This window comes from Mustela erminea, chromosome 11 (genome assembly GCF_009829155.1).
Source record: "Mustela erminea isolate mMusErm1 chromosome 11, mMusErm1.Pri, whole genome shotgun sequence".
NCBI lineage: Eukaryota > Metazoa > Chordata > Mammalia > Carnivora > Mustelidae > Mustela > Mustela erminea.
Genome location: NC_045624.1, coordinates 15,767,730 through 15,784,749, shown reverse-complemented (window position 1 = coordinate 15,784,749; position 17,020 = coordinate 15,767,730). Strand labels below are relative to the sequence as shown.

Sequence of the window (17,020 nt, the reverse complement as noted above, 5' to 3'; positions counted from 1 at the left end):
CAAAGCTCTGTAACCATATTATTAAAGTTCAAAACAATTCTGTAAGGTAGGAATGATTCTCATCTCCATTTGATAGATGCAGAAGCCAAAATTTGGAAGATTCAATGACTTCCTGAATATCATATCATTTATACAATACAACTGGCATCTCAAAATCAGGTACGCCAAACACCGCCGCTAACCTCTTAACCACTGTGGTGCAGGGAGCCTTTAAATAAAGACCTAAATTCTGTTCTGGAATATGGCCAGGATATGGCCTGACTGTGCTGGAGACAGTGGCTTTTGTACTTTTGAAATCTTTGGAGTGATGGAGAAGTCTTAGAAATTACTCGATCAAATTCAGTTAATTTGCAGATTTATTAATAAATGAGGTGCAAAGAGGTCATGTAATTGGCTCAAGGTTAAGCAACGAGGAGTGTCAGCATAGGAATCTTATCAGGTCTCTTGATTGCTTCTAGAGACTCCATCCTTTCTCTATCCCAATATTTCATCCCAGGATGTAAAACTTGACTGTCCATCAAGAAGCCTAAAATTGTGTTTACCTTCTAGAAGGGCATATCACCATGGTCTCCCAATATGAGGGACTAAAACTCCAGAGTAAAGAAGAACCCGGAAATCCCTCCATTCCCTCAAACCAGGCAAATCTCTTGTGGATGACTCCTTAGATTCTGACCCCGTGTTCCTAGTCCTTCTACAGACGGTAGTAACAAAGCTTGCTGTCGAAGTGTGGGTCAGATGCTAACGAGTTCTGATGCCTGTGCCCATCCCCGTGCCGCTGAGAGCACAGGCTGCACGCAGTAGGTAGCTCCCCTCTACGAAACAAGACGGGGAAACAGCAATCCCAGCATCAGGGATCACCGACGACAGATGCAAACAGCCCTGCACAGACCCAGAGCCTCTCGGAGATGCAACAGAACACAGTGGAAATTGAATCCAACAACCCCTGTCTCTTTAGAACTTTCTCCGAGAGGTGAACACTCAGGTTGCCCCTTGCGAATTGTACTCACAAGTCAGTCTACTTTCTTTCAGGTAGATTTAAGTTACACATTTTTTTTTTTTTTAAATGCTCAGGTGAAAACAGTCTCTTTTCCTGGTAAAGAAAATGTCATGTGGTCACATTTCCAATGCCCACTGCATTCTAGGCACAATGACAAGAAAAATACATCTTCAGGGACCAGAAGCAAACCAAACACAAAATGGCAGGCCAATGAAGCCAGGAGTTTAGCTTCTGTCTGATCATAGGGAGTAAGAGGTCACCCCTCCTGGCAGGAGGCCATGTATGAAGAAGCTCCCTCTGGAAAAGGGTGTGAAGGAGCCCTGCTTGAGGCCATCACCCAAAGACAGTGGAGACGCATGGAGGCTGGAAGGAGAAAGCCTGTAAGTGGTGGGCCCACCTTCCCACCGGCTCACTGGCAGACCTCCAACACAGGACATCTCCCCAGGCTGGGTGCCTGAGTCACCACCAGGAAACCTGCTCGCGTCTCAAGAGCGTTGGAAACCATACAAACAACTAGGAAGGAAGAGTCAAAGGAGGGAGACAAAGTAAAGGGAAAGGCAAGAACACGATAAAGTAACTTCCTCTGGAGAGAAGCCTGCAAAGAAAAATTGCAACTGCAGGAAGAAGGCTAATACCAAGATGGACGGGAAGGTAGGGGTTAGTCCACAGCACATGAAACAAAAACACTTTTCGAATGAGACTGAAATGAGTGTCCCGTAATGTCCACAAATTGATGGGTATCTTCTAATAATCCTTTCATCAGGATATAGCCTTCATTCAGACCTTCTGAAGGGGCTCCTGTTCTCTCAAAGTCGCCAAGAATCCATGTGATCCTGTGCTATCTGGTTCCTCGGACAGGCGGGAGCCCTTAGGACACGTGGACTTCTCACCCTCCCTCTTTCTCTTTCTCTCACACCTGGCCCAAGCAGAAAAGGAAAATGTATAACTGATTTGAAGGAAAGGATCATCCCCTTTCTTAACAACTGATTTAAGAACTGCATAGATACATCCTACCTTCTTTGTCCAATGGCCAAATATTCTATTTTTCCCCTGAAAACAATCAGGGAGGTTTAGGGTTCCATCATCACATAGCCCTGGAGTCACCAGATGTCACCTGCCTTTCAGAGTCAAGATAGGTCATGAAATTCTCTCAAGTCCATCAGTGTTGGACTAACAATAGTTCTTTGGCAGAGGGGGGTCTGTATCATGGCTTTGTACCATCCTTAATAGTTTTTCGCACCCAAGAGATGTATGACCCCAAACCGGCTTCCTCAGAAGGCCACAAAATGTAGGGCTAAAGGGGAAAACGGAGCCCATCACACATTGGCTGGGCAAGTTTAGGTAAGCCACTCAATCTTTCCAAGTTCCCAAGACTCTTAGGGTTTTGTTACCAGCTAAATGACATGTAAACATTACGTAGCATCTGCCTCACATAAGGAAATGCTTAATTAACATTAGCTGCTACGATTAAGCTTTATTTTTTTTCCTTTTTACTTCCTTTTCCCAGAAGCAAAATGCCCTCCTTCTGTCTCTCCACTTAAAACTGAACCGCAGGGTCACAAATCAATGCCACCTCTGACTGCCATCAATCCAAAGTTTTCCAGAGACTATCCAACGCAGAAAACCCAAGCTGTGCTAAAGCAGAAAAGTGTTACAGAGAGAGAGAGAGAATGTAAAAAAAAAAAAAAAAAAAACCACAAAAGCGGGAGACAGTTCTTAATAATCTATATCTGTCCTTAAAAAGCAAAACTCTATAAAAGATCTTCAGGGACAAGGCTGTTACCACAGCCTCTCCCTTACCCAGAACCGCTCCTTCAGGGAATCTGGGCTTCGGGTGCGTGGCCGGGATTGTTTGTTAGGCTTTCCCCAAATTGTCTCCACCAGTCATCCCGGACCCCTTCAGTTAGATGTAATTAACCGCAAAACATAGCACTCGGCATATTTTCCACCACAACTGAAGAAAACGATCCAGACTGGGTGAAATCATTTCCCAGTTTGCAATGTTCTGTCCTGCCTTTGTGTCAGGAAGGGCAGGGCTGCCGCATATGGAAGGCCAGGCTCCTGGGCTTTGTCCCTGAGCAGAGCAGCCAGCGGTGAGGGCTGCCCGCAGCTGGGGAGCGCAGCCACGCCCGGTGCGGTGCATGGGGTACCCTAGGCGTCACCCGCTGTGGGCCCGGCACATGCGGAGCACCATCGTCCTTCTGCGATGTACTAACATTAGAGCCGGCTGAGGGGCTGGGAGAACAGCGAATCGGCACTTTCTTTGACCAGACCCGGCACACATTGCATTGCCTTCTAGGCTGGCGAAAAGTGAAGATGGACATAGTGAGAGATCAAAAGGGAACAAGGCCAACATTTCTGACCTGAAAGACCATCAAGGCAGCACTTAAGTTCAAATCGCCCTCTCAGATGTGTACACCACGAATCTTCCTTTTGATATTTTATGTTTGTACTTCATAGCTTACAAGTACTCGCGTGTTAAATGTTTTTAAAGTCAGCCCTAAAGAAATCCAGATAGAAGGGGGGAGAGATGGGGAGGCGGGTGAAGAGATAGAGATAAGCTGAGGCTTTGGGAGGAAAGGGGCTCGGAATGGTGGGCTTGCCACTGTCAGTTCAAGGGAAATACACTTTCTTCCCTGCTGCGGCTGCAGTAAGTCAGGGCACGGAGGAGCCTCTTGTTTGGGGTGTATCCTCATCTGGGGAAGACAAGTGATCAAGCAATAAAACATGAAGTGGATGGCCCGATCGTTTAATTCCAGGCCTTTGGAAAGACGTTCACACGGTCAAGGGCGGACCAGCAGATCCAGCCCCATTACCAAGGTCAGGAACCAGATAGGTAGGGATCACATCACACAGGAAGGGGCGGGTATGTGTGCCTCTGGGGTCTTGGCCCACATGCCCTCCAATATTTAAGCTATGTGGAGCTGGATAGGCAGAGACGTGGCGAAGGATGGGAAAGAATACACAACTGCCGCATGACCCCAAAAAGCAGCTCGTTTATAAACATGAAAGTCTGAGATCATTCCTGAGTTAGGGGAGTTTCCTTCCAGCCTAGAGATCGAAGGTGAGATGAGCCCATCCAATAACTGCAACCATGCGGCCGCCCTGGGGCTGTGCTAACCAGTTCCAAAGAGACCACACCTGCACTGTTCACTGCGCCTCCACTGACCACATGTGGCAACTGAGCACTGGAATGTGTCTGATACAAACTGGAGGTGCGGGATGGAGAAATATACGCCGCATTTTGAAGACAGCACACATTGAACAGAAATGATCTCATTAGTGATTTTTCCATGATCGCATGTTGAAATGACAATCTTGTGGATATCTGAGGTTCAATAAAATGTATTATAAAATTAATTTTCCCTGCTTCTGACTTGAAGTAACTTCTAGAAAACTTGAAAATGTGGTTTGTATCGTTATTCTCTTGAAGAACAACAGTCTATACTATTACAATGCTGCGACCATGAAGACCCTTAGGGAACCTGGCGTATCCCTCTGCAGACTTAGAAGGTCTCAAAGGATGGTAAGAAACCTTGTTTCTTTTTGGAAGCCACAGAAACATAGGCACCCAACCAGCTCTTCTGCTGACAAGAGCAGAGCTGGGAGATGGGTTATTTAAAAGTGCAAGTAGGGGCACCTGGGTGGCTCAGTGAGTTAAAGACTCTGCCTTCGGCTCAGGTCATGATCTCAGGGTCCTGGAATCGAGCCCCGCATCGGGCTCTCTGCTCAGCAGGGAGCCTGCTTTCTCCTCTCTCTCTCTGCCTGCTGCTCTGCCTACTTGTGATCTCTAAATATATAAAATCTTTAAAAAAATTTTTTTTAAAAAGTGCAAGGAAGCAGAGTGACACAAAGCAGCAGCGGAGCCAAAACCTTGTTTCCAAATTAACACAAGACATCTATATATGAAATAATAATTTGTGCACAAACTAATGCAGTTAAGGGTTAACACAGCCTCCTATTAATCAGTCAAAAAAAAAAAAAAATCCATTCCTGAATCTCCCTGGGACCCTGTCACTGTGCTGACAGAATTCTGACAGCTTCCCCCGTGATTGATACGCTCACCGAGTAAAGGCTGGATGCCTTATGTCACACGTATGCCTGATACTCTCAGAAATTGTTCTTCACTTGCCTCAAGCCATCAAGCTTTCTTCATAAATCCATCAGGAGGCCTCACCTTTACAGAGACTCTGCCCCTCCTCAAAATTAAAAGTTTCATATTCTAAACGAACCAGATTAAAAATATCAATCACTTATCTAGAAAAACATTTCATAAACTCCAGGCCTCTTCCACAACACATCTATTTTAGCCAAGTAAAGAAATAAAATAAAACCTGGTTGCATATAAGGTACAAGATAAGCCAAGTCTTGATTCTGAGTGATTAAACTACAGAGATTACTGTTGAGAAAAGAATTAGTACAAAAGTAGGCACTGACCCTCGGGTAAATCTGCTACTTTCCTTTGGGGCATGCCTGTTGCAAGGGACCCGAGTATAAATGTCTAGTGATTTGTGAGTTATGTGGAAGGAAGGAAAACGGAAGCCAGGAACATCGATACGGTCCCTAAGAGGAAAAACTACCTAGAACATAAAAGAGTAATATCTAGCCTTGCGGAGTACCTATTAATTATGGTATATTTAAAGAAAGGAAGATAGAAAAGACAGGCTAAGTAGGAGAACGAGGGAGTCTTCATGTCAAAAAGGTGTTATTAATGGCACCAGGGCCTACTCACAGATATCCAACACTGTAATTGGGTCTGGTCTTTAGGATTCATTAACAATCTACCAAGTCTCACTTGCTTGTCATTCTGGGTTTTGTCCCAGACACGCTATTGAGATGGTTTTCTTGAAAACCACTAGTTACCTCCTAGGTTCCAAAATCGATGATAATTCTCCAGTCTCTCCTTCAGGATATAACCACGGCCTCTTTCCTGAAACTCCTCTGTATTTTGTTTTTGGTTTTTTTTCTTGACAGAATAGCCTAGGAGTGGTCCTTTCTACTTCCATCTTTTCATTCTCCTTTGGAACTCTGGCCCGGACTCCCTAATTGCAGCTGTGTCGCAAGTATCCAGACTCGGCTCTCTTTGGTCCTTTAGGCTTTAAAGCTCCAGGTTTTCAAACACGTCTCTAGTTGCACAGAATGCCTCAAACGCACATAACCTAGAACGTGTGTCCTACACATACCCGTTGAGCAGAGGAAAGGAAGAGAAAAGGAGATGGAGCGCGACCCGCCAGGAGGCTCCGGCAGGGGGCGCGGAATGTGCAAGGGGTGGCACTCGATCATTGGTGGGGCCCAAGCTCTAGAGAAGGAATGGGAAATGGATGTGGGTTTGAGGTCATGGTCACTTCGGCGGAGAAAGGTAAGAACTCTGAACTCAGGACAGCAGGCATAGCCTCAACTTCTCTGCTGCTGTCATCGAGATTTAGAGGAGACAAGATGGGAGCAAATACTGAAGTCGTATAGAAAGATAAGGAGATTCTAAAATAAGGAAAAGAACTGTAGTAAAGGGTCACTTAAATAAGTTTATATTTTAAGACAATGAATCTGGGGACAGCTGAGCTAAGAACACTCTGTGTATGGGTATGTATGTTAAATGCAATATACTAATACATATTTAATATAATTACATATACATACAAATATATACATATATATAGACACACACCCACACCATATACATATATCCATATATATATATATATATGGATATACATATATATCCCCAGAGGATTTTTTTGGATATAATTCTACTAAAAAAAGTTGGGAAAATTCGAAATCTGCCTATCCTTTAGTGTATCACCCGACAACCTACAACTGATAGAACTTTAATTGGTATTGTGGCAGAAAAAGTTCCATGGTCTAAAAGTTTTGGAAGACAATGGGTTAAATAGTGAACCGGGTTCGGCTTCTCAGCTGTAAGATTTTATAATGACTTTTATAAGCTAATAACGTGTATTGTGAATCTTGACAAACAGTAAACACTATTTTTCCAACTAAAAAAACGTTCTCATCTTCAGAGAGTAGCTTAAGGGACCTGTAGAAACACTGTTCTGTTTTTTGCCAGTTGTATTTTTTGGTATATAATGTGTATCCAACGTGGCGTTAAGTGCTGTGAGAGAGAGTGCAAAGATTTTGTTGCTACCTTTGAGACTATAACATTCTAATTAGGGAGATTAGAGAAAAGCCAAAGATAGTTCATAATAAAATTCTAGATCCTATGAGAGCAAACTCCAAATACAGAAGAAAAAGATAGTGGGCAGCAGAGTCTAAACGTTGTGGTTCTCAGTTCTTTCCTTTTGCTGATATGCCGGCATAAGTGGAGGGCAAATGGAGAACCAAGTAAGACAAATAGAGGAAAATGAACCCATAATATTAAACTTCAGCCCAATTCCACTTTTTCTTCAAAAATGAATACAAAGGAGATTATCTTTAAGGCAAACCAATGTCAGTATTCTAAGTTTTATCTCTACTCATAAAAGAACAAATGCAGGGGCTCCTGGGTGGCTCAGTGGGTTAAAGCCTCTGCCTTCGGCTCAGGTCATTGTCCCAGGGTCCTGGGATTGAGCCCCATGTCGGGCTCTCTGCTCAGCGGGGAACCTGCTTCCCCCTCTCTCTCTCTCTGGGGCCTCTCTTGCCCACTTGTGATCTCTGTCAAATAAATAAATAAAATTCTTTAAGAAAAAAAAAAAGAACAAATGCAATAATTTTGTCCACGTACTTCTCCTTAATGACTGTGACCGATGATTAAGAACCAAAGAAATTAAAAACAAAACAAAACAAAACAAAAAAAACACAAAGAAATTAAGTAGTTTTTTTAAGTGAAGAATTCAGTCATCTATAACCTTCATTGTAATGATCTGGCCACATCCTTACCTTGTAGAACAGGAAAGGATACAACAGAGCTGAGAGAATAAGACACAATTTAGGAAGACCAAGTATGAATCCATGAGACAATAACCATGATTTATGGGCCATGATTCCCATGACAGAGACCTAGGTCTTAGGGACCTGGAAAGAGGTGTGGTAGGAAAGAATAAAGAGAACTGTCACAAGGAAACAAAAGAAAGAAGAAAGAAGTGAGAGAGCTTGATTCTATTTTGAGGACCTACCGTTCCATCCCCACCACAGGCCAGAATTCGCAGATTTGGTACTTTCCTATACAACTCAAGCCTGTAGAGGAAAAAGAACATGAAGTAAACAAAAGAGCTCATCACTGGCCATTGCAGAGAAACCACAGGGCAAAAGAGGATGAGGGGACATCCCTGGAGAAAAGGCATAATTCCGAGGGTAATAATATCACTATGGGCATGGATCCCAACAAAGGGATCAGCGGTTGCAGCGGTTGGTAGCAAAAATCATTTTTAAATGGCCGACGCTGGAATGGGATGTCAGGATGTCCCAGAGTTTTATCTCTCATAATCCCGACTAATGTATCCACTCATATGATTTCCCTAATTAGTTTCGACTTCCTTTTCTTTTCCCATCATACCCCTTCCTCCTTTCTCAAAGAAAATCCTCCTTAATCCGTAGTCAGGAGTCATTATGTGTCTCCTCCTTATTTTTTGTCAGCTTTTCCTGGATTTGCTTTTCAAACTTATACTTTCCACTGTTAATCCCAGTAAACCTCTTCCGAGAGACAGGATGGCGGGAGAAAGCCCGCAGCATTACCGCCACACCTGCAATTCTAGCCCCCTCGCCACTCACTCACCAACTCTCAAGCCAAATTTATACGCTTCAGCCCAAAGAGGGAAGACTGACTGGTTTTTCTTCATTTAAAATTTGTTTAAAATTAGATCATTTTTCATGTTGGCTCTTGAGAAAACACAATTATAGCACCCCTGCTAGAACATTTCCTTAAGTGAAGCTGTCAATGCCTCTGTTCTAAAATACACCATCTTCAAAATCCAGTTTTGTTTTTTTTTTCTTTCTGGAAACATGTCCTATCCGGCCACATTCTTTAGGAATGACCTATGAAGGCTCTGCCTAAAGTCTAGCCAAAGTGATAAGATTTTAAGAAAAGCATCCAAAAGGACAAAAGCCAGGGTAGCAGCTTTGCCTTAGTCCATCCAAATACAGAAAACAATATAGAAGTTTTATAGCGAACTCTAGTGGTGAAAAAGTTCATAGATTAAAAGAATGACGGCAGAAATTAATTTTTATATTTAATGTTCTCCTGAATGTTTCAAATATATGATTTGTCCATTTAATACAGGAATATTATTTCTCTAGAAATTATCTGAACTGGTTACTTTGCCTCTGGTATTGTTATTTATTTAAAAATAATTAGTATCCCTTAAGCTCTAATGTTTATCTGATGACATTCAAACTACCTCAATACATGGGTTTTAAAATGGGGATGGACAGTAGCAGAAACAGCCCAGCTCTTTCCCACCATCTACAGCACTGCCGCCACCAAAGGGAAGAAACAGGATACATGTCACCTAGGTCTAAACTTGATTTTCAATACTCCTAACAGAATGAACCTTCTGAGAAGTTCAGAAAAAGGGATCGAGCAGGAATTAAAAAGTCTTCCTAGGGGCGCCTGGGTGGCTCAGTGGTTTGGGCTGCTGCCTTCGGCTCGGGTCATGATCTCAGGGTCCTGGGATCGAGCCCTGCATCGGGCTCTCTGCTCCGCAGGAAGCCTGCTTCCCTCTCTCTCTCTCTGCCTGCCTCTCTGCCTACTTGTGATCTCTGTCTGTCAAATAAATAAATAAAATCTTTAAAAAAAAAAAAAAAAGTCTTCCTGTCCTGGGGCGGAATCCATAGGCATAATCAATCAATCTGTCTCCAGTGGACACAGGTGCACACACACCACCTCTCATTTAAATATATGAACATATTCATAAATAAATATGGCCACTCTCTAAAGATCCACTTACAGTCTCACTGATGCACCTCCCCAAGCTGAGCATGAGTAAGCAGAAAAATGACAGATCCTTCCTCAGTGCACACTTGTAGATAATCGATAGTTGCTTGCCCGTGAGACACAAGCACACTAGAAGGATGTCCTGAGATAACAACTGTGTAGCTGGTCTGGAAGGGAATTAGCCCAAAGAAGAGTAGGGATACTTAAGGGATACTTAAGCTCTTACATCAGACGAAGGCTTAAGGGAGGTGACCACAGTTGAGAAAGTCAATGAGGGATGGTCAGCAAATATTTCACAAGGTAATCTAATAAGAAAGCCTGACTTCACAGCAGAAGCCCTTCTCGCTTGCCCAAACCGGTACGGACCATGGTGGGCTGTTTCCAGACTTACGCATCTTTGGGCCCCTCCTGAGAAAGATCGAACACCTGCCGTGGATTCAGGTACCACATGAACATCTGCAGGACTTTGGTTCCCTGTCAGAAAAAAAAAAAAATTTTTTTTTAAGACAATAGGAAGAGATTTCCAAATATTTGCTGCTCATTTAAAAATTTTTTTAAAAAAATGTTCTTCTCTAAAATATCAGCTGAGTGCTATGAATAGTGTAAGACTGATGATTCACAGACCTGTGCCCCTGAAACAAATAATACATTAAATATTCATAAAAAAAAGACATAAGTAAAATATCACCTAATTATAAACAGCATGAAGTAGTAGTTAAAATCACGGGCTTTGGCCATTGATACGCAGGTAGAATGTCCAGATGGGGCTTTTGTCCAACTGCATTAACGCTGGCCAAGTTGTCCAATTTCAGGGAGCCCAACTTCCTTCTCTTTAATGTGGAGATAGGAATACCTCTTTCACAGACTTGTCGCAAGGATTAAATGCAGTCATGTTTTGAGGAGCACAGTGGTCACAGTGTGTGGCATGCAGTTAAGTGCTTACTGAATAGTAACTACTGGTTTTCCCATCACTTGACATCAAAACCCATATAGGCAATTTATTAGTCAGTCCATGTCATTTAACATGAATTTTTACTTCATTGTGAAGACTACTTTGATTTTTGCATAATATGAATATAGACAGTATGAGCTAAGTATGATTTTACTGAAATAACTTCTCTTAACTGAAGTCAGTCTTTCTTTCTCTTTTTTGTTTTTAAGATTTTGTTTATTTATTTGACAGAGATCACAAGTAGGCAGAGGCAGGCAGAGAGAGAGGAGGAAACAGGCTCCCCGCTGAGCAGAGAGCCCGACGTGGGGCTCGATCCCAGGATCCTGAGACCATGACCCGAGCGGAAGGCAGAGGCTCAACCCACTGAGCCACCCATGCGCCCCCTGAAGCTGAAGGCTTACAGGCTCCTCATTATTTAGGATAGACACATGGGACTTTCTTAGTTACAGCTTATTTTGAGTTACTTTGACTTCGTTTCAATTTCCATGTCTCTAAGTCAAACAGTTCTCACATGAACATTTTTGGAATGTTTTAAGTGATTTATAATTGGCATTTGTAGAACTGATCGTCACGGAAAACACAAGGCAGTTCTGGAGATCATTTCTTAACAGTGAACTGAGCAGAGAAGAAATGAAGAAGGATCGTTTCATTAAGCGGCATCAAAAGAGCTTTAAGACTGCGTAGGGTGCCCCATTGTAGGTCATTATCAGCCGCAGCAAATAACATCTGATCAGCTGGGCAGTGCATGTCGCTTATAATTACAGTTCCTTTATTCACTATCCTGAGTGCTCTCCCTTAAAATATTCCCAAGTCTGTACACCTACTATGCTGTATCCGAGAGTCATTCTGGGACAGCAGAGAGAGCAAGGTATTTGAGTCAGTAATAACTTGGGTGTTCTCATGAGGTGATCGTGAGCACTTAAAAGCCTGCAGAAATCTAGCATATTAAATAGGAGGGCAAAATCTGCTTTCCAGGGGGATAATGAGAATTAAATGAATCAGTAATAGTTATGGATCTAACCCAGTATGTGGCACAAAATAGGCCTTTGTGAAGGTTAGTCCCTTTCTTTGTTGCTTCTTGTTAATCTATTCAGTAAATTACACTTGAGGTTGTGCGGGCTGAAGTGTAGCTTGTAATTACCACATTGTTAGGCTGGTTGTTACAGGGGCCAATGCAGGTCTTTTGTTCCACATTTCAACCAAACCTATAATTTAAAAGTTCTGCTTTATCATGTGCTTGCTATAAATTTAGGAATAACATTCTATCCTTAATTATTACAACTAATCCTTCAATTTTACCACATGACATATTTTGCTTCCTATAAAATTCAGACACAGAGCTGGACACATAATACTAACTAAATGCTGGGTCATTCTCTCTCTTCCTATACCGAGCCTTGCTATTAAGTCAGTTGGGGATTATCTCGAGTAATCTCTGACGCCTAACTGGTAGACCAGAGTCATTTTAGTGACCAGTTCAAAAAAAAAAAAAAAATTTCCCACTGATTTGCTCGAAAATCAGTCTTTCAGCTTTAAATCCCTAGAGGAATAGGAATGGTTAATGTTAATTACTCCTTTCCACTTCTGGCCACCAGCCCACTTCTGGACTCATCTCAATTCCAGCTTCTACAACACCTGCAATACTAGGTAATGCGTCCCTTTCCAAAATAAAGTAAAAGGGGTGCCTGGGTGGCTCAGTGGGTGAAAGCCTCTGCCTTTGGCTCAGGTCATGATCCCAGGGTCCTGGGATCAAGCCCAGCATTGGGATCTCTGCTCGGCAGGGAGCCTGCTTCCCCCCACCTCTCTGCCTGCCTCTCTGCCTACTTATGATCTCTGTCAAATAAATAAATAAAATCTTAAAAAAAAAAATAAAACCTTCCTTCTTAAAAAAAAAAATTAAGTAAAAGTCATTGAGAGGCGGTTTTTCTTAAACTAAAATTTCTCTAAAAGGTTGGAATGACCACACCATTTTGGTTTTGCTGAAGTGTGTATTCATGGTAACATCTAATGGTCTACATTTATCCTTTGGAGGAAGGGGAATTCAGGCTAGCATGTTTTGCACCGTACCATTTCCGAGAGGCCCCACTGACAGCGCAGACTGTTTTAAAAACGCCCTCAGAGCTGTGCAGGGATAACGTGTCAAACCACACACGACAACCCCATCAGAGGTCACATTCAGGTGTGAGTGTGATAGAATTATTTCTTTTAAAAGTAGTCTTTCTAAAACATACGCAATAGCAAAACTGGCAAGGATCTGAAAAGTACTGCATTGTTTTAAATCCACCATGTCGCCTGGAGAAAAATAAGGTCTGATTCACTGAAGAAAGACTGTTCCTCAGCTCTGCTGCGACCTCTAGGATAAGCTCCTTTAGGGCTTAGGTAATTCATTTCATAGAATCGAAGGGCTTGAGAAATGCTAACTCACCAGGAAACGAGTCATTTCTTTCTCACTGACAGGATTAAGCTGACTAAGACATTTACAGAAGTGCCGTTCACTAACGAGTCCCAAACATGCTCGTATCTGTCACTGGCCACATGCCAAATCCAAAAGCTGCATTTTTTTTTTTTTTTTTGGAAGCTATTGTGCTGGTTTGTCTCTTCCTGCTCTTTCTCCCTCCCTGCCTCCTTTCTTTCATACACCTGCCTTTGGTCTTTGCTTTCACTCCCTCTATGGGCATGCAAAGAGCAAACCAAGATGTTAAATCCTGGGATTACAAAGATAAAGGACATGAAACTGGCTTAGAGTTCATCAGGATTTAGGAGGAAAGAAAGACACAATGTCTGAAGAACGCTGAGCACAACGTCTTCCATTGCTTTCCTGTTAAGGTCCTCTGGCTAGTGAGCAGGAAAGGAGGCGCAGGGTCCATGGGCTAGAACTTTCAGCCTTGGGCCTTTGTCAACCTCAAGTTTAGGTTACTTGGCGTTTTTGGTTTGTTTATTTTGTTTTATTCTTGAAAAAAGCTTCAGATTTTCTCCAACAGTATTCTGCTTTTCTCTAAATGGAAAAAACAGGTTGCGTGTCAATTCTCACACACTCTGGGGGGTTCTTATACACATGGCTGTAGCTACATCACCTCACTGACTATAGAGTTTGTTAAGATATTGTGAGATTGGGTATTCCTGTGGAGTGACGAATAGGTCCTTATGGTTTCGGGTGCAATTATAAATGGGATTGGCTCCTTAATTTCTCTTTCTTCTGACTTGTTGTTGGTGTGAAGAAATGCAACTGATTTCTGTGCATTGATTTTATATCCTGACACTTTACTGAATTCCTGTATGAGTTCTAGCCATTTTGGAGTGGAGTCTTTTGGGTTTTCCACATATAGTATCATATCATCTGCAAAGATTGATAGTTGGACTTCTTCTTTGCCGATTTGGATGCCTTTAATTTCTTTTTGTTGTCTGATTGCTGAGGCTAGGACTTCTAGGTCGAAACTTTCTGGCTCCAGGGGTTGGGGAACAGGCTGGGAGAAGAGAAAACAACTTCCCAGAAGACAGGCAGATTGTTCTAGAGGCAAGTAAACAGGATTCATCAATTCACCTACTAAGTGCCAGACACAGTACTGGGTGGGAAGAGAGAGAAATGGACAAAACAGGGAAGATTCTACTCTCTATTATTAAACAAAGGAAGTTCTAGCATTATTCATTAAAGAAAATACGATAATGGCTTGGGGGGTATGGAGAGTCAATTAAGAATGAATTTGCGTCACTAGCTTATCAGTCTCCATTGAAGCCTTGTAACTCTTCCATAGCCTGAAACATGCTGGTGGGTTACTGAGCAAGCCTTGGTTTATGTCCCAGAGGGATTCGCCAGATCGCGGCAAAAGCTGCTAGGAAAGTCCCAAGAATGATAAAAGCTAGTGGGAGGAAGAGATAAAGAAAGAATTATTTCAAACTGGGTTCAAATAACCCCAAAGGAATGCTTAATTTTCTTAAAAAACATGTTAGGCTCCTACTGTGTGCCCACGTGTACACTCAGGAAGCTCAGAAAGAGCCAAATCCAAAATAAATGCATCAGCTGAAGACGGGTCACCGTTCGGCAGAGATGCCTACCGAGAAGTAGGAGGCCAGAGGAGGTACTCTGAGTGCCCCTCTGGGGATTAGATGCAGGCATCCTGTAGATGACGTCTGAACTACTTCCTGAAAGACGCGTAAAGCTAACCATGTCTTTACACGTGGAGAAGAGTAAGAGGGAGGCACACGAAGAGCCGTGGGGACGTGACCTTCTGCGCTGAGGCAGGAGCGGTGGGACACAAAACTGCGGGAGTTGGTGGGAGACAAAACTGGGGGAGTTGTCAGTTAAATGGCTAAGGAGCTTGGGCTCTGTTTTCCAGGGAATGAGAGTCATTGGAGTGTTGTAATCAAGGGAGCCAGACTGACATTGTCATGTCCCAGTCCGGCTAGAAACTAAGGAGCTAGACAGCCAGGCGGGCTCTCGTCCTATCAAAGGAGATGCTGCCCTGGGCGGAAGTGGAGCCCTCATGAATGGGATTAGTGCCCTTATAAAAGGGACCCCGAAGAGCTCCCTCATCGCTTCTGGCATGTGAAGAGGACAAGAGGCACAGCAAGAGGACACAGGGAGAGGGCGGCGCTCCGGGAACCAGGAAGTTCCCATATGTGCTGGTGCCTTGATGGTGGGCTTCCCAGCCCCCAGAACTGTAAGGAATAAATTCCTGTTATTAAACCATCTAGTATCCAGTATTCGGTTAGAGCAGCCTGAGTGGAGTAAGACAGCTGCCCCCACACTTCCATCAGTATTATAACTGGGGAAAAGATTTATTGTCTTGTTGATTTACTTCCATCTGCTGAGGCTGGCTTGACAAGAAGATCTTGGGCATGGACTTCGACATGTGTGACCATCTGCTGACTACCCTTCTGCCCTCTTCCTAGCCTGTTCTAAGCATTAGGAGCCTAAAATTATACCCAAACATCATGATTCTTGATTTATCCCCAGCTTGTACATCACACAATATCACTGAGGTTGTTTGCTCAAGTATTTAGAAAGTCTTGGGGCGCCTGGGTGGCTCAGTGGGTTAAAGCCTCTGCCTTCAGCTCAGGTCATGATTCCAGGGTCCTGGGATCGAGCCCTGCATCGGGTTCTCTGCTCAGCGGGGAGCCTGCTTCCTCCTCTCTCTCCACCTGCCTCTCTGCCTACTTGTGATCTCTGTCTGTCAAATAAATAAGTAAAATCTTTAAAAAAAAAAAAAATGTCTGGGGACTCAAACATTTGAAGTTACTGATTTTTGTCTCCCTCTCCCACCTTGGGTGACTTGTCGCTGACCAAGGAGGGGTGGTCCTGGGGTGACAGTACACAGGTCCAGTCATGTGATGGGGCTGGACTCAGCGTGAGCTCTCAGCGCACCCACAAATAGATACCCCCTTCCTCTTGCCACCTACTGATAAGGCCCCTGGAAGTCGAATGCAACTCATGCCGCCCCTCCTCCCGGGGATTTCACGTTGAACAGTGTGAGAAGCCAGAGTCCGGACCCCCAGGTGTCAGGACTGACAAGGCAGAATCACTCTAGCGGGCAGAACACCTGCTTAACCCGGAACATATAACCTAAGTCCCTGGAAAAGAAGTCCTGAGCGGGAGCCTCCAGGAGAGATCGTGGGAAAGTGGGAAACATCGAAAAATGTGAGGAGCGTGGACATAAGACTCAGGGAGAAAGATGCTAATGAGTCAGGGAAATCATGAAAAACACTAAGTTCTGAAGTTAGAATGAAAGTTAAGTAACCTAAGGGAGGGGGGCTATTTTTCGAGTCCTCAGGTTTTCAAACACAGAGGAGGGTACTGTGCGGGTAGAAACTTTATCTCCCAGGTATTACATCTTTTCCACAGGAAAAGGAACTCAAAGTTGACCTTGTAGTCCCTGGTTCCAGGTCCTGTTCCCCCAGCACCAGCGCCGCCAACCTCTAAAACTTTCAGAACTCCCACTATCTCCTCCACCTTAAGTGATGGAAAAACAGAGACAATTACTGTGAAATAACTGTTTAAAACAAATTATTGTTTACAAAGGACATTGAGGCAGTCCCAAATGTGTTCGTCTCAATGTATAGGAAAATTTCTGCACACACACAAAACACTGCATTTCTGAAAAGCTGTAGTTATTTTTCTTGCCAGAAGATGGCGACAGAGTCTAGTTAGTTACTTAAGAGACGCCCAAGCAAGTTTAAGTAAAAGTTGGAAGCCTCCGCTTTAAAGAGG

The 17,020-nt window shown here is 43.4% G+C and overlaps 1 protein-coding gene across 5 annotated transcripts in view; it reads right to left on the bottom strand.

The window, feature by feature from the left end:
* The window catches only part of DGKI (diacylglycerol kinase iota), a 440,859-nt gene that overhangs the window by 192,743 nt on the left and 231,096 nt on the right, over positions 1 to 17,020 (bottom strand). For all 5 annotated transcript variants that reach the window (XM_032304023.1, XM_032304024.1, XM_032304025.1 and 2 more), the window contains 2 exons: positions 10,255 to 10,337; positions 8,107 to 8,167 (listed from right to left, as the gene is read on the bottom strand). In XM_032304023.1, coding sequence (XP_032159914.1) covers positions 8,107 to 8,167; positions 10,255 to 10,337 — 144 coding nt within the window. The remainder of the gene's footprint in view (positions 1 to 8,106; positions 8,168 to 10,254; positions 10,338 to 17,020) is intronic.